The sequence below is a fragment of the Bos taurus genome, chromosome 28, assembly GCF_002263795.3.
Source record: "Bos taurus isolate L1 Dominette 01449 registration number 42190680 breed Hereford chromosome 28, ARS-UCD2.0, whole genome shotgun sequence".
In the NCBI taxonomy this organism is placed as follows: domain Eukaryota; kingdom Metazoa; phylum Chordata; class Mammalia; order Artiodactyla; family Bovidae; genus Bos; species Bos taurus.
In genome coordinates, this window is record NC_037355.1 from 15,813,453 (window position 1) to 15,841,282 (window position 27,830).

The 27,830-nt window shown below is 41.0% G+C and overlaps 1 protein-coding gene and 1 long non-coding RNA gene across 9 annotated transcripts in view; one reads left to right on the forward strand and one right to left on the reverse strand.

Annotated features, from left to right (window-relative positions):
- Window positions 1–27,830, reverse strand: part of ANK3 (ankyrin 3) — a 749,833-nt gene that overhangs the window by 116,912 nt on the left and 605,091 nt on the right. For 3 of the 8 annotated variants that reach the window (XM_059882494.1, XM_059882495.1, XM_059882493.1), the window contains one exon: window positions 26,273–26,345. In XM_059882494.1, the coding sequence (XP_059738477.1) occupies window positions 26,273–26,345 (73 nt within the window). Of the gene's footprint in view, window positions 1–1,120; window positions 1,817–7,311; window positions 7,366–26,046; window positions 26,110–26,272; window positions 26,346–27,830 lie in introns of those variants that run through there. The other 5 variants (XM_024986627.1, XM_059882492.1, XM_024986631.2 and 2 more) reach the window with 4 other exon arrangements.
- Window positions 1,640–26,274, forward strand: LOC101902425 (uncharacterized). Its single transcript, XR_240460.5, has 3 exons — window positions 1,640–1,720; window positions 2,256–3,461; window positions 23,828–26,274. It is a non-coding gene; the product is annotated as an uncharacterized lncRNA (long non-coding RNA).

Genomic DNA, 27,830 nt, shown 5'->3' on the forward strand with positions numbered 1-27,830 from the left:
ATAGGTAGAGGTTAGTTCATCATTTCAAGAGTGGATTTAAGCAGCAGAAAGAGCTCCTGGCACTAGGTACCAATTTTTAAACATTTCCATATCTCCTTGTCCCCGCCTCAAGCCCTAGCCGACTAGAAAGGTTCATGTCTTGTGTCAGCTCGAGTTTTCCTGGCCCGACCATGATGAGGGCAGTTTGTTTGAATGGACCTGGATTGCAAAATAAGAGGCATCTCTTCTTCCCTGTTCTGGAAATTTTATGTGGGAAGAGAACCAACTTTATTTTAAATGGTTTTCTCACAACCAGGATTTCAGTTTGGGGTTATGTAAATAACTGGCAAGTGATTTAATTTGAATTAGAACTGCTCAACTGGGGAACCTTGAAACACATCCACATTGAACTGTTTCGAAATCTATCAAATGAACAGCTCAGGACAGCTGCCCGGGTGCTTGAACCCTGCTCAGAAAGTGGCTCTACCCTCAACAGAGATCAAATCGGGGCTTCAACAGCTGGAAAGAAGCAAATTGTTCTCGAACCATCTATACAGAGTAAGTGCATAGAATATTTTTGCTAGCTACACAGGCATAACATGATCTCACGCGGAAAAAAAAAAACACATTCCAGGAGTGACCGGGCAGGTTTTCCAGATGCCTTTTGCCCTCTGGGACATTTCCCATCCTTTACAAAATGTAGCATGGGCTGTGGAAAAGTTCCTTCCACAAATAGGCAAACTCTTTTCTCCTTTTTATGACTCGACTCTCGTTCTACTGGATACAAGCCTGGCTGGCTGAACAGGATTTCAAAGGCGTGTTATGTTTTCTGTTTTCTCAAAGGTAAGCGATTTCACCACTCCAGCTCTATTTTCCAATCCTTCATTCAGCATCGTTTATAATTTCCATTCATTTAAACTCAGGAAACCACAAGAGCTCAGCTTTTAAACTACCAATCAAGTCTAAAAATACATCATCAGCTACCGTTTTTGCAAGTGTAAAAACTAAACAGATCAGCTTTCTACAGCTACCCAGAACCAAGAGATTATTTTAAGTTACTTTACAGCTGGGCTATTCGCACACTTACTGTGGAGGAAACAGAAACAGCACACACTAAGTACAACTTAAAGAAAGATCTTACTCTGTGTTAAAGCCATTTCCACCAGGCTGGGCTGCTCAAATGTTTTCCTGATGTTTCCAGGAATTCCTGAGACAGTGATTTAGAATCTACCTCCAGATCAGCCCCCAAAAAACCAATCCCTGGGTTGGATCCACAGTCTTCACCACCACCTCCGAGTTCCTCTCAGCATCTTCGTCTCCTCGCCGGCAAGTGAAGAATTACACATCTTTTCCTATTCATCAGTGTTAACAGACTTTCAGCTTTTCAGATGGAAAAAAAAAAAAAAAAATCCCCCCAAATCTGGCCACATTTCATTGAGATCAAGATCCTTTTTGATCACTCCGAAGACATCCTTTTAAAACTCCTTCTGATTGGATTAACAACTCCTCTGGCAAGCCTCTAGCAGAACCGAATGGTGACATAAATGCGAGCCCCAGACTTATTTGTATGTAAATATGAGGACTGCTCCAGAGTAGACTTTCAGTAATTTGATACCAGTGCCCGGTGCCTAATCCGGGTAGCCGAGACAGCCTGAAATCTAGGGAGAGCCAGCAAGCGAGCCACTGCACTTAATGGGGAGGCGACTCTTCTCCAACCTGAAGAGAGAAACGGCCAAAGCAGGTAGAGAGGAAAAACAGGAGAAGAAAACAAAGAAGTGGCCCCGGCAGGGAGTGGCAGAGAGCTCCAGGCAAACTTTATAACTTTTTGTTCTCAGCTGGAAACACCAGGAGCCTGGGTTATTTATGGTCCCTGTCAGGTGGAAGGAGGGGAAAAAAAGAGAGAGAGAGGGGGAGGGAGGGCCTGCCCTCGGGTTGAGGTTGGGAAACTGTGGGGCAGAGAGAAGCAGCAAGAGCTCTCCAAGCAGCGCTGGAGAAAGCACTCATCACTGCTGTTTCTCTCTCGAGTGGGAGGAAAGGAGAAGTGAGACAAGCAGGGGAAATGGAGTGGAGGCTCTGTTTTATCTCCTGCACCAACTCTTTCATCTCTCTGATGGGATCAAAGTCACTAACTGGTCCTCCTTCCCTGAGGAGTCCCTGGAGAAGGCGAGAGGCGGAGGGAGCTTGGGTTGGCTGGGGAGGTCTTGGCTGCAAGGGGCTAGAGGCAGCTGAGAAGGAGCCTCTGTCACTGCATTGTTCCACTGTTCTCCTCTCTCTAGGCCTCCTGGACTCCCTTCCCAGCTGCTCCACCCTGTTTCTGTTGGCAGTGGAGGGAAAAACTAGTGGGACTTCTGCATCTGCCATCTGGGCACTCAGGAGAGGCAATTTCAATTGCTTTCTCTCAGAACAGCTGAACAATCAGGCTAGAAAGGGCAAAAAGGTTTCGACATTGTCTTGGAGGAAGTAGGTGTGCAGCATCTTTTCATATTTTGCATCTATCTCTTGCACGGTTACCTAAATATGCAGAAGCATGAATCTGTAGAACTGATGAGGTGGGGAACAGATTTGCTGTTCCTGGATCAATGCATAAATAATGACTCATCTAATATTCAGACGATATGACACCTGGCGTTTGAATTCGATCCTCCCGGCTGTAATCAACATTGTAAATACCCAGAATGAGAAGGGAAACCATTTATAATGCCTGATACATATTGAAAAATATCTCCCTCCCCAATAGTAATATAAACATAATAAAAAGAATCATTTCCAACTCTGAAGAATGGAAGAGGAAGTCATGGTTAAAATGGAGAAAATGTCTGAACTTTAACCTGTTTGCCACAGATGCACTTAAAATCCAACATACTAGGACCTCCCTGACAGTCAAGTGGTTAAGACTCTGTGCTTCCAAGGCAGAGGGCACAATTTCGATCCCTGGTGAGGAAACTCAGATCTCACATGCCACACGGTACGGCCAGAAAACGAAACAAACAAACAGCCCCCACCCCCAAACTACTCAGCAAAGTCTGATTCAACGGTGGTCACTCATTCAAGCTTCCTAACAAGGACTGCAAGAAAAGTTTCCTTCTTCGTGACTTCTTGACCAACTTCTGTCTGGCCACCCCTCCACACTCATCCTGCCCTTCTGTTACACAGAATTCTTTCAGTCCCTAGAATTTCTGGACGTCTTTAGACTTTGAGCCACTACCTAGGGTGTCTTCCTTTGATGGAACCTTCACCCCGCCTTCTTCACCTGAGTAATTTCTCCAGCCTTTGATTCTGGGCTGCCGTCTATGGGGTCGCACAGAGTTGGACACGACTGAAGCGACTTAGCAGCAGCAGCAGAACTCTTCTCATCCTCCACTCACCCTCTGGAGTGTCTCTCATGTGGGTTTCCCATATCAGAGTGTGTTGGCAGGAACAACGTCTGCGTGGTTTCTCCCGTGGGAGAGTAAGAACACACGTTGTCCCGGGCTTGCCATATTGTAAGTGCTCCATCAATATTTTTGGAATTCATGATTGCTTTTATTAAATAGCTTGATGATTTTACTTTTTTCCCCCATCTACATGCCACAGCAGCTTTGTACTCTTTTGGCATGCCAAGCTTGGTGACTGGGATACAGTAAAATTTCAGTAAGTTTCTATCCTTTTTTACATCTCCTTCTTAGGCCTCAGAAATGCTCAGTATGAAGCCTACAGAAGCCCAGTGTTGGGATGGGGATGGGAGCTGTCAGTACATTTGGCCAATGACTAAAGTGGTCTTATGAATATCAAGTAACCGTAATTAAGTAGTTATGCAGTCACCATTTTCAAATGGTGAAAATATTTCTTAAAAGGCACGGAATTTAGAAATAAAGGTGTTATTTTAATGCAGTTTAGTGTAGTAGGAATACTGTTGACTCTTGAGTCATACTTTCAAACTCTACTGAACCTTGGATACCAACGCTGCCTCTGTCCTAAGACCTCTTGGGGGGATTCAGTGAAATAACGCACAAAGAAAGGTGTAGTCAGCACTAACTGTTACTATTGTTCAGTAACATCTGCTATCTTTAGTGCCCAAACATACGAACGCATGAACTCATATAATTAACATTTAAAATGCTAAGACTGATACTAGTCAGGGCAAAATCCCAACATAGCACCAAGTATCCCAGCTTTTCACTGCCTGACACAGAGCCTGGTTCATCACAGGTACTCAACAAATACCTGTTGATTGAATGAATGGATGAATAACATTAATACAACTCTCATTTTAATAAACAAAATATTCCATAATTATTGTATAGTAAAATACACGACTATACCAAAGGTTAGAAAGGAATAGATGAACTGTGTTGAGTGTCTGGTTAACTACTCTAATCCAAAAGTATTTTTATTAGTAGCAGCTTCTGACCAACAGGTACAAATGCATATAAGCCAACAAAAGCAATTCTATGAACAAACAATACTCATACAATATCAGATATATTTAGTTAGAATAAACATTACCAAACCCCATAAATTTTAGCTTACTAAGTCCTTGTGCAGGGCTTCCCTCATAGCTCAGTCAGTAAAGAATTTGCTTGCAATGCAGAAGACCCAGGTTTGATTCCTGGGTTTGGAAGTTCCCCTGGAGAAGGAAATGGCAATCCACTCCAGTATTCTTGTCTGGAGAATCTCATGAAAAGAGGAGCCTGGCAGGCTACAGTCCATGGGGTCGCAAGAGTCGGACATGACTTAGTGACTAAGCCACCACCACCAAGTACTTGTGTGGGCTTATGTTTCCTAGAAGCATCTGGTGCAATGGCACAACCATTGTGTTGAAGGTAAGTCTGACTATTTTCTGGCAAAGAGGGTGTGGTAGCTCGTGTCTAAAGATGCCCTCTCTACCCCATGCAGTGAACCAAGTTTCTGGTATCCATGCCTTGTATACTGCACTTGTTGACATTTGAGCTGGTTTGATTTTTGAACAGTAAAATGCAGAGGAAGCGATTTTACATGACTCTGAACTTTGAGTTCAGAGACACCTTGCAGTTTCTGCCTGAGTCTCTTTGGAGCGCTTGTTCCAAAGGGGAGGAGTCAATCCCAAGGCAAGAAATTTGAGTACCAAGAGGCCACCTCTTGTAAAGGTGTAAAGAAAGTCAAGGTAGCCCTATGGACAGAGATGCCAGTCAGTTCTCAGCTGTCCCGGCCATCCCAGTTGAGGTGACAGACCCTTGAATGATGCTGCCACATGGAACATCCCATCAAGTTACCCTCAGCTGCTATCTCACTGCAAACTTCTGAAAAGATCTTAAGAACCCAGCTGAGCCTCGTTAACTCACACAACCATGAGAGATGATGATACTAAATTAAACCACTGAGTTTAAGGTAATAAGTAGTGGGAACAGAGGCGGATGAGAAATGACAAGTTGCAGGAGTAAGGCAAAGCGGTCACACGCAGGTTGCCTAACGCACCGCTGGTCAGAGTGAGCTCCGCAGTGGGGTATGTGATTAGTACAGACAAAGTTTGAGAAGAGCACATGGGCAAGCGCCACCCAAGGAAGCCTCGCCTGTTTAGAAGGGACTTTTTGCGCGCGCGCTCAGTTGTGTCTGACTCTTTGAGACCCCTTGAACAGTAGCCCGCCATGTTCCTCTGTCCGTGGGATCTCCCAGGCAAGAATACCGGAGGGGGTTGCCACTTCCTCCTCCAAGGGATCTTCCAGCCCATGTCTCTGGCATCTCCTGCACTGGCAGGGGGATTCTTTACCACTAAGCCACCTGGGAATCCCAGAAGGGACTTTATGCCTTTCAAAATTACAAGCCCTGATGTTCTTGTGTTAATCCATTTTTGACAATAAAATATCAGAGGCAGGAAAATGTTTAAAGGAGAATACAAAACACCCCAAATCTACCTCAGAGGCATTTCAGTTCCATTCCCCAGGTACCCCTCCTCCTAGTCCTTCTTCCATGACAAGGTGAAGAGAAGAGGCTTCCTATACTACAGTCAACCTTTCAAAGACCCATACACCCAGTCTGCCAGGAAATAATACAAAATATAATCAGGGACAAAGGGGAAAAAGAATATATTAAATGGTTATCACGACTGTGGTCGGTCACATTCCCTTTCAGAATTCAGCTCATTGGTCCAGGATCGGTACATGGGGGAATAAACTTAACACAACTTCCTTGCAATCTTTCATTATGCCACTAATACTTTTTTATGCTAAATAAATGAAACAGTCCTTGGCTTAATATGTAAATGTTTTCAAGCCCTAGGAGTTCTTTTCTTCTCTCTTTCCCCCTTTTTGTTCCTTCTAATCTTTTTCCCCTTTTTGTTCCTTCTAATCTTTACATCTTAATCTTTTCCAAGTATAATTCTCTTAAGACTGTCATTGAGGAATACTTTTGTTACTTTTCCAGGGGTTAAAGTTGTTTTCCTATCTGGTTGGGGACTAGAATCACAAAAAATGTTCCTTACGGTAACTATATCAAATTGTATTGTCAGAAACTTTGCTTATAAGTGTTTAATCCCTCTGATGTGAAATGCAGACTCTCCCCAAGGAATGTACTTTATAACATTAAAAAGCTGAAAATAATGGTACAAAATACCTCCAAATGAAATAATAGTAGACAAACCTCCAAATTACATGGGATTTTTTTTTTAAAGCTGGATTAAAAAGAAGAGGAAGACAGTCTCTATGCTCTAGTGATTTTTAAAAAGAGGTTGATTACTTCATAGAAGTCAGTCTTATCATCAATCTGTTAATGATCAGAATTGAGAGGGCAAATTTATTGTGCTTGTTCTGAAAAAAGGTGATTTTTTTTGATCATCAGATAGCAAAGAGAGGAAATGGATACTACTAGAAAATAAATCCTCTAGCCATTTCTAGTTTACATTATAGAACAGTAGAATGAGATCACATCGTTATAATCAACACCTGTATTTATTGAGCATTTACTCTGTTCTAGGCACTGTTTGGTGCTTTACAAGTATAATTCTCACCACAACCGTAGAGAATAGAATTGCTATCTCCATTTCAGGATAAAGAAAACCCAGGTCACAGTGGTAGAATAAATAGCTTGAGATCACTTAGAACATGGGGAATATTGGATTTAAAATCAGTTGGTTTGACTCCAGAGTCCTGCTTTTAACTACTGCCAAATTCTGTGCTACTGAACAAATACAACGAGAAATCGGTAAATGAAATGTCAGCTCTGTGAAGGCAGGGGTTTTCCTCTGTTTCGTTCCATATCAGTGCCCAAGAACAATGCCTGGCACATAGTAGGTGCTCAATAAATGTCTGTGATGAAAGCTCAGTGATTGCCCTTGGAGAAAGGAACTCTATTACTGGAGTAAGAAGCAGGGAGACTTACTTTTCACGGTAAACTCTTGTACCTTGGGAATTTTATACCACGTACATCTATCACCTATTCAAAAAATGAATAAAATTAACAAAACAAAACACAATACAGGGAGTGCAGATAAGCCATATAGGTTGTGTGTTCCGTACACTGGAAAAGGTATTTGACATATGTCAGTCTGCCAGGTAGACATTAAGATGTGTATGTGCACCAGCAAGTATCCAGCAAACACAGAAAGGAAACGATATAACATTTAACTGGCTTGCTTCTTGAAAGACATGGAAGAGAAGAAATCAAACAACAAGGCAGGAAGAAGGGGATGCTCATTATTAGCATGGTACTTCTGGTTGCTTCCCAATGTTCTAAAGCGGTGGGTCTAACCTGGGGGGTGCTTTCGAATTACCTGAAAACTTGCATTTCTGACAAGTTCCCAAGTGAATCTGATGCTGCTGGTCTGGGGAACACACTTTGAGGACCACTGATCTAAAGGATCCTAATAAATAAATGCCAGCGATGTAACGGCAGTACTGATCATAGAGCATTCAATGACTGTTTTCCTATTACTAGCATAATTAAAATATCAGCTTCAGCAAGTGAATTCAAGGAATGAGTGCGGTGTTTCTCAAATTTCAAGGGATACATTTTATCAAGTGTGGTGTTTCTCATATTTCATGGAACCTTGTGAAAATGCAGATGCTGATTCCATAGGTCTGGCACAGGCCCTGAGATTCTGCATGAACAAGCCCCCAGGCGACCTGCACCCCACTCTGAGTGGTGAGACAGTGGAACACTGGGCAAGGGCCTACCTATGTCAGGAGGAAAGCCAACTACTGCCTTTGAGGCATTTAGTCTCTAGTAATGCAGATAAGGCCAAGATAAAAACAAGGACACAAATCCTGTACTCCTCTTGCTGGTTTACAAAGATTGACTGCTTTGCATGTCCTACACACTGTGCTTGAATGTCTCACTTAATCCTCAGCCCTATGAAGCAGGTACTATTGTTTCCAGTTTATAGATGAAAAAACAGATTCAGAGTTACTATTCAAAACTCACACATTTAATTAGTGGTGGAATGTGGATTAGAACCCACAAGGTCAGGTTGCAAAGCCCAGGTACTTCTCCACTGCACCACCAGGAGAGAAGATGTGTGAAAGGCATTACAAATGCCTTTGTGCTATTACAAATGCCTTCCTCTGTGCTATCACAGGAGCACAGAGGAAGAGGGTAGCGCACTGGACTGTAGATCTGGTAGATGCTGAATGGAGGGTGTGTGAGTAAAGGCAGGAAGAGAAGGGCGGAAGCGGAAGTGGGCTATCCCAGGCCACAGGATATGCCTAGCGGGACAGAATGCTGGGGACTGACAGCAGCTGGCTTTACTAAAGTCACAGGCAACTGAGTTTTAGGAAATGGGTTGGTTGGGTTAGATTTTTAGGGTCCTTGAAATTGATTATAGACTACCAATTGTCATCCAAGTGACAAGCAACATAAACTCATCAGTGGGTGACAATGCAATGTCAACCCCCATTGCTTTGTTGTTGCTGTTTTAAACTGAAGCCCTAAATGCTCCAAGCTCTCCCTCTTCCTCCAGTATGCTCCCGGCCTAATTCTAATCCTATAGCAGGAAGAATACAGACAGTCGTATCCATCTGATAAAAAAAAAAATAAAAAAAGAGGGACTGCCATTTATCGAGCTCCTATTTTATGTTCATCACTGCTATAAATGTTTTATGAATATGTTACTTCTTTTCATCTTTCCAGAAATTCCACAGGGGACTATTATTAACCCCTTCAGAGACAAATAAAAACAGGTAAGACACAGCCCATTTTATGCTTTGAAGATTCAAATAAGGGGCATAAATACCCAGGTAATTTTAAAAAGAAAATCTTTTCCATCCATTCAAAACCTTATAATAGGATGTCCACCTCCCCTAATGTTTAGACAGTACATTTTCATCATGAAGGATCCAAATGACTCTGTTTGATCACGGTTTTCCCTCAACCTCTCAATATTTTCATTCTCAAAAAGCAGAGAAGCTGGAGTACGAAGGAAGAAGAATATGATAATATGAGGACACTGATCCAAGACGCTTCCATAAGCCTCTATCCTTCTCCATCAAAGGGAAGACAGACTGAAAATCACAATCACAGAAAACTAACCAACCTAATCACATGGACCACAGCCTTGCCTAACTCAACGAAACTATGAGTCATGCCATGGAGCGCCACCCAAGGTGGATGGGTCATGGTGGAGAGTTCTGACAAAATGTGGTCCACTGAAGAAGGGAATGGCAAACCACTTAAGTGTTCTTGCCTTAAGAACACCGTGAACAGTATGAAAAGGCAAAAAGATAGGGCACTGAAAGATGAACTCCCCAGGTTGGTAGGTGCCCAATATGCTACTGGAGATCAGTGGAGAAATAACTCCAGAAAGAATGAAGAGATGGAGCCAAAGCAAAAACAAAACCCAGTTGTGGATGTGACTGGTGATGGAAGCAAGGTCCAATACTATAAAGAGCAACACTGCATAGGAACCTGGAATGTCAGGTCCATGAATCAAGGCAAATTGGAAGTGGTCAAACAGGAGATGGCAAGAGTGAATGTCAACATTTTAGGAATCAGCAAATTAAAATGGACTGGAATGGATGAATTTAACTCAGATGACCATTATATCTACAAATGTGGGCAAGAATCCCTCAGAAGAAATGGAGTAGCCATCATAGTCAACAAAAGATTCTGAAATGCAGACTGGGATGCAATCTCAAAAATGGCACAAATCTCTGTTCGTTTCCAAGACAAACCATTCAATATCAGAGTAATCCTAGTCTGTGCCTAGACCAGTAATGCTAAAGAAGCTGAAGTTGAACAGTTCTATGAATACCTACAAGACCTTCTAGAACTAACACCCAAAAAAGATGTTCTTTTCATTATAGGGGACTGGAATGCAAAAGTAGGAAGTCAAGAATCAGGAGTAACAGGCAAATTTGGCCTTGTAGTACAGAATGAAGCAGGGCAAAGGCTAATAGAGTTCCGCCAAAAGAACACACTGGTCATAACAAACACCCTCTTCCAACAACACAAGAGACGACTCTACACATGGACATCACCAGACGGTCAACACCAAAATCAGACTGATATATTCTTTGCAGCCAAAGATGGAGAAGCTCTACACAGTCAGCAAAAACAAGACCAGGAGCTGACTGTGGCTCAGACCATGAACTCCTTATTGCTAAATTCAGACTTAAATTGAAGAAAGTAGGGAAACCACTAGACCATTCAAGTATGACCTAAATCAAATCCCTAATAATTATACAGTGGAAGTGAGAAATAGATTTAAGGGACTAAATCTGATAGACAGAGTATCTGAAGAACTATGGACAGAGGTTCTTGACATTGTAGAGGAGACAGGGAGCAAGACCATCCCCAAGAAAAAGAAATGTGAAAAGGCAAAATGGCTATCTGGGGAGGCCTTACAAATAGTTCTGAAAAGAAGAAGAGAAGCAAAAAGCAAAGGAGAAAAGGAAAGATATACCCATTTGAATGCAGATTTCCAAAGAACAGCAAGGAGAGATAAGAAAGCCTTCCTCAGTGATCAGCGCAAAGAAATAGAGGAAAACAACAGAATGGGAAAGCCTAGAGATCTCTTCAAGAAAATTAGAGATACCAAGGAAACATATGCAAAGATGGGCTTGATAAACGACAGAAATGGTATGGATCTAACAGAAGCAGAAGATATTAAGAAGAGGTGGCAAGAATACACAGAAGAGCTGGACAAAAAAGATCTTCACGACCAAGATAATCACGATGGTATGATCACTCATCTAGAGCCAGACATCCTGGAATGAGAAGTCAAGTGGGCCTTAGGAAGCATCACTATGAACAAAGCTAGTGGAGGTGATGGAATTCCAGTTGAGCTATTTCAAATCCTAAAAGTTGATGCTGTGAATGTGCTGCACTCAATATAACAGCAAATTTGGAAAACTCAGCAGTGGCCACAGGACTGGAAAAGGTCAGTTTTTACTCCAATCCCTAAGAAAGGCAATGCCAAAGAATGCTCAAATTACCACACAATTGCACTCATCTCACATGCTAGTAAAGTCATGCTCAAAATTCTCCAAGCCAGGCTTCAACAGTACAGGAACTGTGAACTTTCAGATGTTCAAGTTGCATTTAGAAAAGGCAGAGGAATCAGAGATCAAATTACTAACATCCATTGCATCATCAAAAAAGCAAGAGAGTTCCAGAAAAACATCTACTTCTGTTTTATTGACTATGTCAAAGCCTTTGACTGTGTGGATCACAACAAACTGTGGAAGATTCTGAAAGAGAGGGGAATACCAGACCACCTGACCTGCCTCTTGAGAAATCTGTATTCAGGTTAAGAAGCAACAGTTAGAACTGGACATGGAACAACAGACTGGTTCCAAACAGGAAAAGGAGTAAGTCAAGGTTGTATATTATCACTGTGCTTATTTAACTCATGTGCAGAGTACATCATGAGATACACTGGGCTGGATGAAGCACAAGCTGGAATCAATATTGCCGGGAGAAATATCAATAACCTCAGATATGCAAATGACACCACCCTTATGTTAGAAAGTGAAGAAGAACTTAAGAGCCTCTTGATGACAGTGGAAGAGGAGAGTGAATAAGTTGGCTTAAAGCTCAACATTCAGAAAATAGATCATGGCACTCAGCCCCATCACTTCATGGCAAACAGGTGGAGAAACAGTGGAAACAGTGGCAGACCTTATTTTCTTGGGCTCCAAAATCACAGCACATGGTGACTGCAGCCATGAAATTAAAAGACGCTTACTCCTTGGGAGAGAAGTTATGACCAACCTAGACAGCATATTAAAAAGCAGAGATGTTACTTTGCCAAGAAAGGTCCATCCATAGTCAAGGCTATGGTTTTTCCAGTAGTCATGTATGGATGTGAGAGTTGGACTATAAAGAAAGCTGAGCGCCAAAGAATTGATGCTTTTGAACTGTGGTGTTGGAGAAGACTATTGATAGTCCCTTGGACTGCAAGGATATAAGCAGTCCATCCTAAAGGAAATCGGTCCTGAATATTCATTGGAAAGACTATGTTGAAGCTGAAACTCCAATACTTTGGCCTCCTAATGCAAAGAGCTGACTCATTGGAAAAGACCCTGATGCTGGGAAAGACTGAAGGTGGGAGGAGAAGGGGACGACAGAGGATGTGATGGTTGGATGGCATCAGTGACTCAATGGACATGAGTTTGAGTAAACTCCAGGAGTTGGTGATGGACAGGGAGGCCTGGTGTGCTGCAGTCCATGGGGTTGCAAAGAGTTAGTCACAACTGAGCGAATGAATTGAACTGAACTGAACTGATCCACTCAAAGTGAAGTGAAAATCACTCAGTCATGTCTGACTCTTTGCGATCCCATGGACTCTTCAGTCCATGGAATTCTCCAGGCCAGAAATCTGGAGTAGGTAGCTGTTCCCTTCAAACTCTAGTTCTAAAAGTCTAATTCTGAGACTCACATAATAAATAAGTGGAAAGTTAGATTTCAGATCAGTGTGCATCTCATCTTTCATTTTGCAGTCTGGAGGAAGAGCTTGTATTAAGCAAGGATTCCTGTGCATTTCCTTCTCAAAAGGCGTGAGATCAATGGGGCAAGTTCAGACACTGTTAGATGAGCCAGGGTGACATGGGCGGTCTTAAGAAGCGTGTGTTATTTTATTTTATTTTTTGTTTCATCTCCTGATTTATTAACTAGTCATAGGCCCCATCAGTGACAGAGGCAGTCTTACTCTTGTAACAGTAGTTTTAAAAGTATGATTTTAACCCAGCTATAGACATTAACATGCTGCTGCTGCTAAGTCGCATCAGTCATTTCCGACTCTGTGCGACCCCATAGATGGCACCCAACAGGCTCCTCCATCCCTGGGATTCTGCAGGCAAGAATACTGGAGTGGGTTGCCATTTCCTTCTCTGCGTGTGTCATTTTAAAGGATGAGTGTACCTCTCACGGGAGGGCCACCTGCTACCTTTTTCTTTCTTTCCCTAACTCCAGGTGCTGGTAAGATCCTGACTTCATACCTGGCCACAAAGGAACTGGGCTTAATGGCAAAGTTTGCACATCTCTTAAGCAATGACAAGAACAGGTCGTGTCATGGCACAAAAAAATGACTTTTCTATTCAGGCTGATTTTTTTTAAGTACAAAGTCAGTGTGACTCTCTGCTCTTACACATTATTCTGTTCTTTGTGGCTAGATGTACCTCTTTCTAAAAACTATTGCAGTTTACTATTCCTTAATCCAAATGAGATACAGTTTCCAAAGTAAGGACCCATGACTCAGTGTTGGACGCCTGCCAGATGGAGCAATGAAAAACATCCCCTGTGATCTTGGTTGGGTTAATAAACAAACCCATCCCAGAAAGGAAAAAGAATTCTGTGTCCTTCCTGTGAAGATCTAGAAAAAGACAATGCTGGGGCAGACACTATAATTTTTTCCTATTTTTATCAATACTCCTTAAGCCTAGTCCAGAAATTACTGTCAGTCACCTGAGGATGATGAGATGTTACAATGACTTGGGTCAAATGGAGACTAAAGAATAGAGACAGGATGCAGGTAGAGAGGAGTACAGGGTTACACTGATCTTATTAGCTAACATCTAATGCCACTTTTAAATAAGACCAGACAATGACTAGCTGCAAAGTAATACTGTGAAATCAGACACTAAAATGGTTCTTACTTATGGAGAAATTACATTGCTAAATTCAAGGTGGCTGTGTCATGCCAGTAAGTCCCTTCTGTTCGTTCTTTCTTAGCAATAAGTTTAGATTCAGCCCCACATCCAGACCTCATTGATCTTGGCTCTTCATTATGTATGTATATAAGAACTGTGTGTGCAAAGCACCAGAAGATGACCACTACCCTCAGGTATAAAGCAGTATAAGCATCATGTCTACTTGTGGGCTTGAATCTGGTCTCTCCTTCTCTGACACCTAAACCGCTTTTCACTGTGCAGAGCAGCAAACACCAGTTATTGATCTGTGTTCTATCTCCGACCTCTACCTAAAAGGTGTATACATACAAGGGAAAGACAGCCTGCGGTCAGTTCTCAGCCTCAGTGTGCTTCTGGCCCCGGTGCTTGGACCACCTCTTGCCATGTGTAACATCTTCCTGTTATCCAACCCCCTCCTTCCCGGCCCTCTGCCACCACGCTGCCATTCCCTGGCCAAGCATTCTCCGTGCTGACTTTCCCCTGTCACCCTCCACTTCTGGTTCTCTCTGTAGTAAGAGTCCAATTTGGGGGATGGGGGCAGAGGTGGTCACATGAGGACCCACTTTCCCATGAAGAAGCTCAGACTTCCCAGGTAGATGAGCAGAGACTAAAAGAAGTGGGAGTGGGAAGGAATCATATTCAAAATTACAACTTGTTTTGAGTGAATGAAAAGACCACCTATTGTACTTAATCAATAAACATTCTAATTCCCTGTCAGCTCTTAACTGACCCCTGTTCCCATTCATGCCATAGACTGCTCCGGCTGCGCATCTGTCATAGCTTTTAGGGGGGAAAAAAAAACTATATGAGAACTACTTATTCTGGGTCTGTATCCATATTATGAACATGGCAGCTGCTGTGGTCATCAGGGATTCCCAAATTGCCTGTGCTCATCTAACTGGACCGTCCCAGGGAAGTTTCTCCATGGACGCATCCACTAGAGCTCACTCTTCTGGTTTTCTCCCTCTGTTGTTCACCACTCCCTCTGGCATTCCTCTTCCTCTCAAATATCAGTGTGCCCAGAGTTTTCCATTCCTGCCTGTGCCCTGTCCTGGGATCCTCAGCCAGGTCAGTGCCCAGCTCCCCTGCCTCATGCTGAAGTCTTCTGTGAGCTCTTCCAGTCTCTGATGCTTTGACCCTGAACTTAGAACACTTCTTTCCAGTCCCCTCCCTTCTCCTCAACCCCCAAACTTCTGCTTGTTCACATTCTGTCTGTTCCATAAAATTCATCCTTCTTGAGGCCTCCAGTCATCTCCCCTTCTTTTGAATTTTCTTGTTATTTTCATATATTATCTTACAGCATCTCACTGAAAGTATAAAAAAAAACCTAAATTCAAATTACAGTTTCATTGGCTATGTGAACCTGAACAAGTATTTTGAACCCCTTTAGGCTCGGATTCCTTAATGCAAGTGAGGGCTAATAAAACTTAAGATTAGGGCTTTGAATTAGGACTAAATGTAAACTAGGAGTAAGAATAGTTCCAAAACGGCTCTCAACTACTTTGAGAAGATTAAGTAAGATAAAGTGCCTTGTAACTAACATTCATGGAGATGTCTGGGTTAACCTTTATCAGTTCAGTTCAGTCGCATCCGACTCTTTGTGACCCCATGGACTGCAGCACGCCAGGCCTCCCTGTCCATCAACAACTCCCAGAGCTTACTCAAACTCATGCCCATTGAATCGGTGATGTCATCCAACCATTTCATCCTCTGTCTTCCCCTTCTCCCGCCTTTAATCGTTCCCGGCATCAGGGTCTTTTCAAATGTTAGTTCTTCACATCACGTGGCCAAAGTACTGGAGTTTCAGCTTCAGCATTAGTCTTTCCAAAGAATATTCAGGACTGATTTCCTTTAGGATGGACTGGTTGGATCTCCTTGCAGTCCAAGGGACTCTCAGAGTCTTTTCCAATACCAAAGTTCAAAAGCATCAATTCTTTGGTGCTCAGCTTTCTTTATAGTTCAAATCTCACATCCATACATGACCACTGGAAAAACCATAGCTTTGACTAGACGGGCCTTGTTGGAAAAGTAATGTCTCTGCTTTTTAATATGCTGTCTAGGTTGGTCATAACTTTCCTTCTAAGGAGCAAGCATCTTTTAAAAATTTCATGGCTGTAGTCACCATCTGCAGTGATTTTGGAGCCCCCCAAAATAAAGTCTGTCACTGTTTCCACTGTTTCTCCACCTATTTGCCATGAAGTGATGGGACTGGATGCCATGATCTTAGTTTTCTGACTGTTGAATTTTAAGCCAAGTTTTTCACTCTCCTCTTTCACTTTCATCAAGAGGCTCTTTAGCTCTTCTTTGCTCTCTGCCATAAGGGTGGTGTCATCTGCATATCTGAGGTTATTGATATTTCTCTTGGCAATCTTGATTCCAGTTTCTGCTTCATCCAGCCCAGGATTTCTCATGATGTACTCAGCATATAAGTTAAATAAGCAGGGTGACAATATACAGCCTTGACTTACTCCTTTCCCAATTTGGAACCAGTCTGTTGTTCCATGTCCAGTTCTAACTGTTGCTTCCTGACCTGCATACAGACTTCTCAGGAGGCAGGTCAGGTGGTCTGGTATTCCCCTCTCTTTCAAAATTTTCCACAGTTTGTTGTGGTCCACACAGTCAAAGGCTTTGGTATAGTCAATAAAGCAGAAGTAGATGTTTTTATGGAACTCTTTTGCTTTTTTGATGATCCATTGGATGTTGGCAATTTGATCTCTGGTTCCTCTGCCTTTTCTAAATGCATCTTGAACATCTGGAAGTTCACAGTTCACGTACTGTTGAAGCCTGGCTTGGAGAATTTTGAGCATTACTTTGCTAGCGTGTGAGATGAGTGCAATTGTGCGGTAGTTTGAGCATTCCTTGGCATTGTCTTTCTTTGGGACTGGAATAAAAACTGACCTTTTCCTGTCCTGTGACCACTGCTGAGTTTTCCAAATTTGCCGGCATATTGAGTACAGCACATTCACAGCATCATCTTTTAGGATTTGAAATAGCTCTCTGGGCTAACCTTTATGGTGAAGTGAAGTCACTCAGTCGTATCCGACTCTTTGTGACCCCATGGACTGTAGCCTACCAGGCTTCTCTTTCTAGGCAAGACTACTGGAGTGGGTTGTCATTTCCTTTTCCAGGGGATCTTCCCGACCCAGGGATGGAACCCAGGTCTCCTGCATTGTAGACAGATGCTTTTACCCTCTGAGCCACCAGATAAGCCCATTATCTTATTTACAACCTACAATAATCCAATTGTTTTAGGACACTTATCTAAATGACCTGGATGTTAGAGGTTAGAATCTGGGATTCCACTATAAGCCCCTGCACTGATTTGTGTGACCTTGACCAAGGTCTTTAACCTTGCTGGAACTTATTTTCACATCTATAAAATGGGGATACCAATGGCTCTAAATTAGAGGGTCACTGTGAGGCTTAAACAACATAGTACATGAAGTGTATGGTGCTTAATGCCTAGAACATAGAAAGGGCTCAATAAATGGTAAGTACCTTGTGTGTGTCATTGGGAGCTTTCATTTATATCGACTCCTAGGTGGGGACGAGGTGGGGTGGAGAAGGACAGAGACGCAGGTAAATGTGTGGCAGCAGCCCCCTGCGTGAGGACTCCTGTGTATGTGTCCTAAGTGCTCGGATAGTGATACAGACAGCTCTGCTTCCATGGCGAGAACAGCCTACTTTGGAAGAACATAAAATTAACCCCAAGTTGGCAAATGACAGTCTGGGCAAAATCCAGTCCCCTGCCTGTTTTTGTAAATCAAGTTTTATTGGCCACATCCCTGCTCATTTGTTCTGTTAGCTATTGGGGCTACCATGGCAGAGTTGAACAGTTAGGACACAGACCATGCGGCCTGAAAAATTGAAAATATTAACTGTTGGCCCTTGCCAGAAAAAGCTTGCTTTTCTGAAACTGATGACTAATATATTGAGAGGAGTATTAGGAAGAAATCAAAAAGTGTGATTGAGAGAATGCAAAAGAGGAACCAGGGGCGATATTTACACAGAATTCACTGACCACGGAAAGGCTGTGAGTTTTACTCTAAGTACATTGTAAAGCCTTGGGAAGTTTTTATTTTACTGTTGTATTTGTACTAGTTTGAGGGTGTATGTGTATTATTTAGAAGACGTGGCTACTTTTATTTTGAAATACAGCAACTGGACAAATGAGTACACGACATGCAACATACGTTTGAACAGACTGTTATAAAATAAACACCACAGAGGTTAAGACATAGAACATCAGCACCTCAGAAGCCACCGCCCACATTCTTATCCCATCACAGCCTCCTCCTGCCTCCTTCTGCTGTTATTATAGCTCTCTTTACATTATTTTCCTGGTTTTTTGTAGCCTCACTCTCTAATTTTATAATCCTAGTTTAGTGCTACCTGGTGGTGAAGAATTCTATTATCTTTGCATAAGGTACAACTTAGCAGCTAAAATCCTAGGTTTATACCCTACAGAAATATACATATATGTATATGTATCAGGAAACATATATAAGATTTATAGCAGCTTTGTTTGCAACAACCCCACACTGGAGACAACCCATGCTTCCATCCACAGGAGAATGGATAACTGAATTATGATCCAGGCATATGGAATAATATATAGAAATGAAAACAAATGAACTACAGTTATATACAACAATATGAATGAATCTTTAAAACCTAGCTATGAGCTTCAGAGATCAAACCAGTCAATCCTAAAGGAAATCAACCCTGAATATTCATTGGAAGGACTGATGTTGAAGCTCCAATACTTTGGCTACCTGATGTGAAGAGCTGACTCACTGGAAAAGACCCTGATGCTGGGAAAGGTTGAGGGCAGGAGGAGAAGGGGGTGACAGAGGATGAGATAGTTGGATGGCATCACTGACTCAATGGACATGAGTGTGAACAAACTCCAGAAGACAGTGAAGGACAGGGAAGCCATGGGGTCACAAAGAGTTGCACACAACTTAGGGACTGAACAACTAATGAGCTTTGGAGGGTTTGAAGCTGGGGAATGGAGTAACACGATCCAATTTACATTTTAAAACATTGCTGAGGATGCTGTATAGAAAACTGAGTCTATGGGGAAAGTGCAGAAGTGGAGACCTGCAAGGAGGCTTCTGCAATATTCCATGGGCGGCATGTCAGCGGGTGGATTAGAGTGGTGGCGGCGGGAAGTGAGGGATGCGGGATGTATTCTGGAAGCAGAATGGATAGATTCACTGATGGACTGGATGTAAGTGTAAGAAAGGGAGATTGCACAGAACCACAGGTTTTAGCTTGGGTGATGGAGTTGTTTATTGACCTGGAGAAGGGTGGGAAGAAACACTGTTTGCAGGGTATGTTTAGGGCAAGCTGAGACATCTGTGAGACTCTGATAGACATGTCAAGTACATGTAGAGTAAGTGGTCAGTGTGGATGAAGATCGCTGCTGCTGCTGCTAAGTCGCTTCAGTCGTGTCCGACTCTGTGCGACCCCAGAGATGGGAGCCCACCAGGCTCCCCCGTCCCTGGGATTCTCCAGGCAAGAACACAGGAGTGGGTTACCATTTCCTTCTCCAATGCATGAAAGTGAAAAGTCAAAGTGAAGTCGCTCAGTCGTGTCCGACCCTCAGCGACCCCATGGACTGCAGCCTACCAGGCTCCTCTGTCCATGGGATTTTCCAGGCAAGAGTACTGGAATGGGATGCCATTGCCTTCTCCGATGAAGATCACTAAACAATTCCAATTCCAAAGACAGGCTACCAAAGACAGAATGGACTCTGTCTGAGAATCAAGACTTCTGTCTCAGCCCATAAGTCTTTTCCTTTAGCTGGAAATTCTTTTAAATTCATGAACTATCCTTTGAGCTGTAGGTACCTCTTAGGAGAGTCATTATAAAGATGTTTACTGATTCACTATGTAGCCTAGGGCTATCTCAGTGAGAAGGGGTATAATGGCTGGAACAGGGAGCACAGGAGGCAAATTTTCTTCATCTTGCCTGTTCTCAGAAACTTATATGCAACTATCCTTTCCTTGAGTCTCCTCTGTTTGGTTGCAGCTCTGCAAACACATACTGAAGAGCTTTTTTGTTCCAGGCCCTGTACTAGGTTCTAGAGAGACAACAGAGACTAAGATTAGGTCCTGCGTCTGGTATTTCATTTTGACTTTATTGCTGAGCATGCTTGTTAAGTCACTTGAGGTGTGTCTGACTCTTTGCAACTCTATTGACCATAGCCTGCCAGGCTCCTCTGTCCATGGGATTTTCTAGGCAAGAATACTGGAGTGGGTTGCCATGCCAGAGTAGCATGCAATTATGTACTATCTGTTTGAAAGGTCAGTTGTAAGCAGAGAAATATCAGGCAAGAAGTTAGATGTTATGATTTTACAGGTATTTACAAAATGGTAAGATTTCATGTGAAGGGCAGTCTCTGCATAGCAACCAGGACTCTCTTGGACCCCCTGGAGGCAAACTAATCTTCAAGGCTTCTTTCCAGGTCTGTAAAGCTAAAAACATGAGAGTTTTATTTATTTATTAGGATGACTAGGAGATCAGGATAGTCCAAAGCACTTGGTGAGAAGAGGGGCTATAAGGCATCTCCCCCAGTATCTGGCTTTGTGTTTCCCCAAATAATTTCTCCAACTTTTCTGAGTTTCAGATTGTGCCAAATGAAATTCTACTTTTTCTCCCCTGATTAAAAATACTTGGATATGTTTGCTAAAACTACTTGCTTGGAGTTCTTAAAATCCATTCTACATTGTGTTTATAGCTATTTTATGTGAATGTGAATCTTGGTCTTTTGCCAAGATGATCAGAGGACTATCTCTTGTAGTTTCATTGGATCTTTAAAAAAGAATGATTATTACTTTGTGACAATTTTCAATTTGTTTCTTTTCCTAAGCACACATTTTTTCAAAGCTCAAAAAAAATTCAATTTTGGGTTCTAATGTAAGAACACAGCTCATGTTACTGTAGTTATGAAAGAGATGACCTAATGCCACACTGTCAGACGTGTCTTCTTGTCCCACTCTGTCACTAACCTGGTTGGGCAAGTCACACAACATTTATTTGGGCTTTATTTCTCATCAGTATAATGAAGAGCTTGGGCTATAGGATACTGATCTGCTGTTTTAGTTCTTTGAAATTTGTGGTTTGCTTCCATTAGGCACTGGTTTTGATGCAAAAGTGAGCCGATTACAACTCTCTCAGATTATCAGATGAAACATCAGTGCTTTATTATATCTCAAAGCTACACCTGTCTGACAGTTATTTTTATTTTTTTAGACTTTTAAAAATGTTTTTATAAATAATGTATCCAAAGATTTTGACCCATCACACAAAGAAACAATCTCATTCTTCCAAAAAAAAAAATATATATATATATAATATATACACACACACAGAGATTTTTATGAGTTTACATTCTGAGAGGCTCAAGCCTGATATCAAGCCTTTAGATTTCTACTGCTTCAATTCCAAAGGACCAGTTGATAGCAGTTTTAGTACACAAAACTTTTTTCCTGGGTCAGACAGATTTATTCTGCTTCATGAATCCCTTCTTTGCTCCTTGAGGGATCTGGAATCTGGTTTCCAGATTTTGGGATTTCCTTTAATAGGAAACGTCATAAAAACATGGTAGGCTGTGGTATTCCTATCTGACAGTTATTTCTTAGCATTTTCTTTTAATATTTTAGTATCTACATTTGATCCTGAAAGAGCTTCTGCAGTCTTATCTGAGTTGGAACTAACTGGGGATTAAATAATTCTTCCGAGCAAGAGTTGCCTCACCCAGTTGTCTCAGAAACCTGTTCAGTGGAGTCCTATTTCACAGAGCTGCCTTTTGGGGTTTTACTTTCCATGGCTCCATTCCAGTTCTCATTATGTCCCATCTGCAGTTCTTTAGATTTATTGCTATAACCCAACCCACTAGAATTTTGCAAGCTAAAATAACATGATTATACATTCTTAAAAATTGACAAAATACATTTTCCAGGAATTTGCAATGTAAAATCACTGTTGAATCAAAGCCCATGGTGACTCTTGGAAGCAGGACTGAAACTAGAAGACAACTTGAACCTTAATCTCAATTTTCTTCTTTTATTCCTCTCCCTCCTTTCCTTTCCTTCTTTCCCTTCTCCTTCTTCCCTCCCTCTCTCTTCTGTCTTTTTAATGACAAACTGAATTGCAAAACTTAAAACTCTAAGTGGTACTAGAATCAACATTAATTTTGCATGTATATTAATTCTATATGCATGTAACATATTTTTTGGGCTCCAAAATTACTGCAGATGGTGACTGCAGCCATGAATTTAAAAGATGCTTACTCCTTGGAAGGAAAGTTATGACCAACCTAGATAGCATATTTTAAAGCAGAGACATTACTTTGCCAACAAAGGTTCGTCTAGTCAAGGCTATGGTTTTTGCAGTGGTCATGTATGGATGTGAGAGTTGGACTGTGAAGAAAGCTGAGCGCCAAAGAACTGATGCTTTTGAACTGTGGTGTTGGAGAAGACTCTTGAGAGTCCCTTGGACTGCAAGGAGATCCAACCAGTCCATTCTGAAGGAGATCAGCCCTGGGATTTCTTTGGAAGGAATGATGCTAAAGCTGAAACTCCACTACTTTGGCCACCTCATGCGAAGAGTTGACTTATTGGAAAAGACTCTGATGCTGGGAGAGATTGGGGGCAAGAGGAGAAGGGGACGACAGAGGATGAGATGGCTGGACGGCATCACTGACTCGATGGACATGAGTCTGGGTGAACTCCAGGAGTTGGTGATGGACAGGGAGGCCTGGCGTGCTATGATTCATGCGGTCGCAAAGAGTTGGACAAGACTGAGCGACTGAACTGAACTGAACGTATTTTCTGGGAAAGAAAAAAGTAGAGCATTAAGATGTCTGTGAATCAGTCTGGCCCTCCAAGTAGGTCTACTTACCCCTTACCATATAACACGTGGGCTTATCACCTGCCTTAAACATGTTGCTTTATCTCTGCTGTGCTGACACGTCAACCTTTGTTCTTACTCTGTAACTTGGCTCCATTGTTTCCTTAGGCCATTCACTGATAACATTTAGCCTTGTTTTTCTGAAAAATTTTTTTGAGAAATTAATCAACATTACTTTTTTTTTTTTAACTTAGACTAATTTCTCATCATGGGCCAAGGAGAGAGGATAAAGAGAAAGCAAAAATTAAAAAGAAAGGGGGAGAAAAAGAGACTACTTTTGGCACTGTTCCCTTAATATTCACTTGATTTTTATAATTTAGATCATAATTATATTTTCCCATGTTACAAACTCATTCTTCTTGAGAAAAACTGACAGCATATTTTGCTTATTATTTTTATTTGCTTTTAAAAGCTGTTGCTATTCTTAGCACCTGGGATACCTGAAGATCTTACTAATTCTCACATAGAGAGATTCACGATATGCTGTGGTTTCATGGAAATAAACATTTGTTTCCATTCAGAAAGGCTTAATGAAACCAGCAGCACCAAATCAGACTACAGTGGCAAAGCTCTGGCAAATCTACCAGACAAATGAGTCAGATGTAAATACTATCATTGCAGTTGTAGGGCTCCTTTTTGAATTAAACTTTCAAAATGATTTGTTGTAGGATTTGGAGTAAAATAGAAATGCCAGCGCATGCAGCAGAGAATAATCCAAGTTTGTGAAAAAGGGCTAATGTGGTTTACTGGACCTCATGAAGGCAAAATTTAGGGACATTAGCTGACAGTAATATTAATAGGACTCAATTAAGTATAGATTATGACCTCAACAGTATTTTTATCTTCAATTATAGGTTTTTAGTATCTTCTATGGACAACACAAGAGCCCTGATAGACTCTGCTTTGATCAGACTGCACCTCGAATATGGTGTTCAGTTCTGGGCACCTCGGCTGGAGCTGGATACCGACACACTGAAATGTACATAGGAGACTGACCATGATGGTAAGAGAACAGAGGCGGGAAGTGCCAATAATATGACTGAAGGAAAAAACATGGACACGGAACATGAAAAGTGTTTTTAAATATCAGAAGGACTTTACAGGAATGAGGCAGCTTTTGTTCTAAATAGTGCCAAACTGATCAGAGCCTGGGTCACTGAGTTAAAGCCTGAATCAGTGACAAAGTGCTCCATAAAATGAAGAGTTTTTAAAGCTGGAGTTGTTCACAGGAATAGGCAGACTGAGAACTGGGAAATCACATGCAGGCACCTGGGAAAAGGCTCTCCTAACAGATGTAATTCCAGCACTAGGCGATGGTTGCTCAGATCGAATGACCTTTAACCAACCCCCTTTCAACATTAAATTCTACGCATTATGAAGTCAAGAGCCATTTGCTTCCAGCAGCCCCTGGACACATGCAAGGGCTGAAAGATGGATAAAATGAAAATGAAAATTTGCCTGTTCAAGTTCCCAAGCTGATATAAATCTAGAAGAAATAATTCTCATTTCTAGTTAAACAGCTAAGTGAATTATCTTTAAGAGATGCAAAATTTCTTTTTTTTTTTTTTTTGGAAATTAAGGTTTTCCACATGTATAAGGTTGTTATATAGTCCATTCAAACTTGGCCTCTCATCAGTGCAGCTCTTTGGGGATATTCTGTTGGAAATTAGCACATTTTTAGGTCTTTGATTGTCATATTATATTTCATAACAATTTTGTTCGCAAATGTACTTTTTATGTCCCATTTTGTGTGTGTATGCATCTCTGTGAGACCATCATTTTTCTTTTTGCTTCTGCACATGAGAAATCACTCTGACAATGCTGCAAAAGAAAGCATTGAAATATAATATGACAGTAAGGCATATTATTCATAGAGTCCTAAAGATGATACAAATATTATCCATTGGGGGATTAACAGAAGTAAATATACAGTTGATGGTTTACAGAAAAAGAAAAATGATGAGTAGATGCCTTTAACATTTATCAAAACAACATTTACAAACAATCAGACAGGTACTTTCAAGTCCCTAAATTACCAAGTCCCTAAACTCTCAAGACATTAGCATTCCTAGGAGGGCAGGCACGCACACTAGGAAGCCCCTGGTCACCAAAAAAGCTAACGTGACTTTGGATCAGGTAGGCTTTCCCACTACTTAGGTTTCCAATGAAAACTGGACAAACCAAAGAAGGAACCAATAATTCCAATAAAGGTAACCTAGAGGCAAACAGTAGCTGCGCTAAGACTGATCCAAAAGGAAAAAACATGAGAGATGACAAATGGAGAAGCAAAAAGACAGAACGTTATTTGGGAGAGTCAATGATGCAGGAAAGAAACATAAATGTATATTCTACTCTAAGCAAACATTTCAGTAAAATGCCAACATCTGCCATCTTTATATTTATTCACTGTAAACATGTCAGTTTTTCAACGAACAATAAAGACATAATTTCATTAATGTATCTACATACCATGACCTGCTTAAATGCACTAATTTTTAAGCAAGGCAGGAAAACTAAAAGGTTCTTTTAAGCACATGAAGAATAGGTATAATCATCTATATTTTGTCTCTTTCATGAAATCAAGATTGAAAATTTATATTTTGAAAGCAAGTTTTTTCAGGTTGGCTTTTCCTTATGAGTTCAGGATCAAAAGTGGCTTTGACTGCAAAGCTTAGAGGACATCCTAGAATGGGCATTTAAGCTCTTCCTCATAAACCTTCACTTACTTGTGAAAAAAATTTTTAGATATAAACCAATTTTCTTTTCTAGATTTTAAAATGTAAGCAATCAAAATATCACTTTTCTACTTAATAGCAACTAATAGAAAGAAAGTAATCCCGATAAGTAGTGACACTTGTATTTTCAAGCTGGAAAATGGGTTCAAGGGGAGGGCACTCAAAGAGACCAAAAGAAGACAGTGATATCAAATACATGTTGTTTAAATGATACATTAATTAACAGTCACAAGATAAAATGAAAAGTTAGTAACTCAGGGAAGGGTTATATTTCAAAGATAAGAAGTGGAAGATAAAGCTGGTAGTTAAATTTTATCACAATAAAAATTCACAAATACCTTCTTCAACATCTGAGATATATTCGCCATCACTGAGCATTTCAGGGGCGTTGGCTTTACGAACTGCATGATTTAAGTGAACAATGTAAGTGTGAAAAATGCATACTGTTGATACTACAATAAAACAATATTAATGCTTCTAAAAATATTTTTGCAATGAATTTCCTTCAGGAAACAAATACACAGTCACTCTTTGTTACTATAAACTCAAAGGAGGTTTTCATACCTTCATCATCAGACATATCAAGAACTTCGTTCATAGTTTCTGGAACATTCATTTTGTGCTTCTCTATGACAGTCTAGTAACAAAAAAAGCAGTCACTTTAGTATGAGTAAACAGCACATTTTACTGAGACTATTCATTTCTTCCTAAACTAATCTATAGGTTTACTCTGGGATTTATGTGTGGGATTGACGAATACCCTGAAGCTCCTGCATACAAAATAACATCAAAAATATCCCTTAGTAGCACTGAGGTCCTCATCATACACATGGCAGAGAATGAATACAAGGCGAAAGAATTCTAGTGGCAAAGTACATCAGCTTAAAAGATTTAGGTCCTGAATAAAGTTTTCTCAAAGGAAACGAGAGAGACGCTGCCTCTCTTAGTCTATTGCTACACTTTTTCATGGTCTGATGAACCTGCCACCCCACCCCATTTAAAAGTCCTAGCTGAAGATAAACCAGATGAAAGGCAAGAAATATGTCTTTGTTGCTTGTGCCAAGCCAGCCACTTCTTTTGTTTTGCCTCCTATGTGTATGTGTTAATTTCTAAAACAAAATATTACGATTTTAATACATAACTTTTACAACTATGTGTTTGCAGAAAATGTTTTAGAGACAATGCATCTGCAGAATAATTTGAACATCTACAAAATCTTAACAATGGTATATTACAGAGCAAAGGCTTTACTGGATTTTTACTTGCTCTTTGATAACTTTTACCTAGATAGATTGTTTCTATCCAAAGGACACGGACAGTATTACTTGTTTGAAAATATGAATGACTTAATATGTTTTAGTTTTAAAATGAGTCCTCTTTTAATCTGAGCAAATGAAAGACCAGTAGTACAAGTCATGTTGAAATAAAGCATTACTTGGTATTTTTTCCAGCATGTAATACTGTAATTGAACATTTAAAAAAATGAGTATTTTGTATTAGAACAGTTTTAGATTTACACAAAAATTGTAAGGATAGTAGAGTTTTCACCCCATTTCCCTTATTATTAGCATATATTAGCATGGTATTTTTGTTGCAATTAATGAGTCAGTATTGATTTATTATTGTTAAGTCTATATTTTATTCCGATTTCCTTAGTTTTTGCCAAATATCCTTTTACTGGTCTAGCATCTCATCCAGGATACCATGTTCCCTTTAGTTGTCAATCTCCTTAGGCTCCTAGAGCTGTGACAGTTTCTCAGACTTTCCATGTTTTTAATGACCTTGACAGTTTCAGGGTGAACTGCTCAGGGATTCTGCAGAATGTCCCTAAACTGAGATTTTCTCATGTTTTTCTCATTGATTAGACTGGGGTTACATGTTTTTGGGGAGGAGTATCACCATGGTAAAATGCCATTTTCATCATATTACCTGAAGGGTATATACCATCAACATGGTTTACCAGTGGAGATGCACTTGGTCATCAGGCTGTTGATCAGTTTTCTTCATCACAGAGTTACTCTGCTTCCCTCACTCTCTGTACTGTTTGCTCTGGAGGGAAGTTCCTATTCTCAGATATACTTCAGCAGTGGGGAATCATGTTCTACCTCCTTGATGGTGAAGC